General features: G+C 56.6%; 1 protein-coding gene across 1 annotated transcript in view; it reads right to left on the bottom strand.

The window, feature by feature from the left end:
- Positions 1-201: 201 nt before the first annotated feature.
- Positions 202-3,412, bottom strand: part of SNX15 (sorting nexin 15) — a 10,426-nt gene continuing 7,215 nt past the window's right edge. The window contains exons 7-8 of the mRNA XM_008073008.1: positions 1,185-1,442; positions 202-587 (exon numbers count right to left, since the gene is read on the bottom strand). Coding sequence (XP_008071199.1) covers positions 493-587; positions 1,185-1,442 — 353 coding nt within the window. The 3' untranslated portion in view covers positions 202-492. The remainder of the gene's footprint in view (positions 588-1,184; positions 1,443-3,412) is intronic.

Below are 3,412 nucleotides of genomic sequence, written 5' to 3'. Positions count from 1 at the left end.
CAGTGGGCCAGAACTGGCTGCAGCCTATAGTTTACAGACCCTGGTTCTAGACAGGTAAACTGGCCAGGTACGATGGCTCACACCTATAATCCCAGCACTTTGGAAGGCCCAGGCAGGAGAATCGCTTGAGGCCAGGAGTTTGACACCCACTTGGGCAATGCAGGGAGACCCTCTCTCTACCAAAAAAACAAAAAAAAAAAAAAAAAAGAACACAAAGACGGGTAGACTGATAGTTTAGCAACCAGAGCTGCTGTTCACACATCAAAATAGACATAGGCAGGATCAGAAGTGTGAGACCCTGATTCCAAGGTGGCAGGTGTAGTCAGAGAGCTGAGACTTCATTATTTTTCTTGGTCCAGTGACAGAGAGAAATGGCCCCTGGGGTTGCAAGACCAGGAAGTAGGGCTAAGCCCTGGAGGGAAGAGACGTGGGTGGCTGGCAGTGCTGGAGCAAAAGTCCCAGGGAAGGGTCCACTCCCTCTCAGGGTGGGAGCTAGGACAGATGCAGGCGTAAGATCTCCTCTGCCCGCTTCAGATACTCAGCGGCCTTCCTCTTCACACCCTCCCGGCGGGCAGGTGACGGGTCACCTACAGAGAAAAACGGGCTCAGCTGACGTCCACGGCCCGGCGACCTCCGGAAACCCCATGGGCATAGTCCCTTACAGTTCAAAGACTGCCTTTCTCGGGCCGGGCTGAGCCTGTAATCCCAGCACTTTGAGAGGCCTAGGTGAGTGGATTGCCTGAGCCCGCGGGTTCGAGACCCGCCGGGGCAACTTGGCAAGACCTCATCTCTACAATAAATCAAAAATTAGCCGGGCGTGGTAGCGCGCGCCTGTAGTTCCAGCTACTCGGAAGGCTGAGGCGGAAGGATCGCCGGAGCCCAGCAGGTCGAGGCTGCGGTGGCTGGGAGCGGCCACTGCACTCTAGTCTGGGCGACAGAGTGAGACTCCAACTCCAAAAAAAAAAAGTGCCTTTTTCTGTCCCCTGAGACCTGGGGTCGAGTCTCCCCATTCTGCAGAAGAGAAAACTGAGACCACAAGAGAAGGAAAAAACACTGCCAGATGACCAGCTGGCCGGTGAGGAGCGAGGGCTCCCTGATTTAGGAGTCGCTCGTTTCGGGCTGCCTTCCTCGCCCTGGCCCTCTCTGGGACGCGGCCCGACCCCCACCCTGCAGTCTCCACTCACCGGGCACTCCCTCAAGAAGCAGGTGCACACCATCTCGGTAGCCCTGGAGGGCAGCAGGGTAGGCACCCGCCTTCTCGTCCCGCAGGGCCTGGGTGATGACTGCTGTGGCCTGGCTCAGATAGGCAGGGGCGGGCCGTCGCTCCTCGTCCTCTTCCTCCTCCTGCCCTCCTGGCTCCCAGGGTTCCCGGTCCAGCCTTTCTGCCGCCACCTCCATTGCCGCCAGCTCACCCACGTGGGGAGGGCTGGGGGCTGCGCCTTCTGCCATCACACAGGACTCAGGCCACACTGGCCCTTCCTTTCCCCGGGCCCACTGCCCACACCCCAGACCTCTCTTGCCCATCAGGGTATTAACCTGTCCTTGGCGGTGGCAAGCAATGCCTGGACAATCCAGAAGTAACCTATGGATAGCAAACTAGCTGTGGTCGATTTGACATAAATATTTGAATAGAAAAAAGAAAATCAGCCAGGCCAGGTGTAGTGGCTCACACCCTAATCCTAGCACTTTGGGAGGCCAAGGTGAGAGGAGTGCCTGAGCCCAGGGGCTCGAGACCAGCCTGGGCAACTTGGCGAAACGTCATCTCTACATTAAAAAAAGAAAAAATGAGCTGGGTGTGGTGGTGTGCACCTGTGATTCTAGCTACTTGGAAGGCTCAGGCGGAAGGATCACCTGAGCCCAGCAGGTCAAGGCTGCGGTGGCCATGTGCGTGTCACTGCACTCCAGACTGGGCAACAGAGTGAGGTTCCAACTCAAAAAAAAAATTGACCAGGAGTTCGAGACCAGTCTGCAACATAGCAAGACCTCATCTCTACAAAAAAATCAAACATTTGCCAGGCATGGTGGTGCGTGCCTGCAGTCCCCACTAGCCGGGAAGCTAAGGAGGGAGGAGTTTGAGGCTGCAGTGAGCTGTGATCCTGCCACTGCCTTCTAGCCTGGGTGACAGAGACCCTGACTCAAAGAAGGAGAGTAAAGAGAGAAAGAGGAGTTCCTGCCCAGGCAAATGTCCACCGGGTACCCAGGGGCCCAGCTGGGACAATGCCTCCCACCCAGAGGCCAGATACAACTGCCCCACACCACACCTGCCTTCCTTCCATTCCCCTCCTCGCCCTGCTCATCCGGGAAGTGGAAGGACCAGGGAGGGGAAGCAGCAGAAACAAGAAAAGTGAGAAGACTCTTCACGCCCTTGTTGTCCGGGGGCAGAGGGCTGGGCCGCCGGTCACACCTGAGCCAGGTGGAGGGGTGAGGCTGAAGACATTCCGGGACACTGCGGTCCTGATTTGGAATGAACTCGACTCAAATGTCTGAAGTTGACCAGAAAGCTAAGGGTCTGCCCAGGAGGTCGCCAGAGGGCAGAGGGAAGCCAACGAAATGGGCAAAAAACACTATTAAGGAAATCAAGATGGAAACTGTGAGATCAGCCACTCAACACCCCTGCTGCAGTGACATCAAACGTGGCAAAGTTTATTTTATTTTACTATGATTATTTTTTGAGTCGGGGTCTTGCTCTGTTGCCCAGGCTGGAATGCAGAGGCATGATCACGGCTCACCACAGCCTCGACCTGTTGGGCTCAGGAGATCCTCTCGCCTCAGCCTCCCAAGTACTTGGAACTACAGGCACATGCCACCACCCCTGGCTTGTTTTTTGACTTTGTAGGAACGAGGTCTGGCTATGTCCAGTAGGCTGGCCTCAAATTCCTGGGCTCAAGCAATCCTCCCGCCTCGGGCTTGAAGTTCTGGGATTACCGGCATGAGCCACCGCCCCCGGCCAGAAACCTGGCAAATGGAAAACTCCAGCGCCTCAGAGCTGGGGACTGTCAGGTCTTGTGATCACGGATCAAGAAAGCACTCAGGACCCTGATCTCTACAGGGTAGACCTCGTGTCTTGGGCATTCCCGCATGTCAAGCAGCTGCTTCAGAACCCCAGAGAGGCTGTGGCTCTTTGAGCCTGGACCTCACCCACTGCCCAGCAGGGCCTCTCCTGCCATCAGGATCTGCAGCCAGACCCTGAGCCAGCCAAGAAGCCCCCCCTCGGGCTGGCAGCATAAGGAAATGAAGCTTTCTGAGCAGTGTGGCCCCGCTCTGTGCAAAGCTTTCTCAAAGACCAGAACCCACCATGGGAAATGGCGCGTCTCCTTGCTTTGTGGTTTGCTCAGGTACAAGGGCGTCCAACACACCAAGCCACGAGCCCTGGCTTTGCCTGAAGGTCAGCATTGCTGGCGGGGTGGGGGGG

This window comes from Carlito syrichta, unplaced genomic scaffold (genome assembly GCF_000164805.1).
Source record: "Carlito syrichta isolate Samal-C Ts95f unplaced genomic scaffold, Tarsius_syrichta-2.0.1 Scaffold315591, whole genome shotgun sequence".
Classification (NCBI taxonomy): Eukaryota; Metazoa; Chordata; class Mammalia; order Primates; family Tarsiidae; genus Carlito; species Carlito syrichta.
Note: the sequence above shows the minus strand (reverse complement) of the source record. Positions and strands in the feature narration are given on the sequence as shown.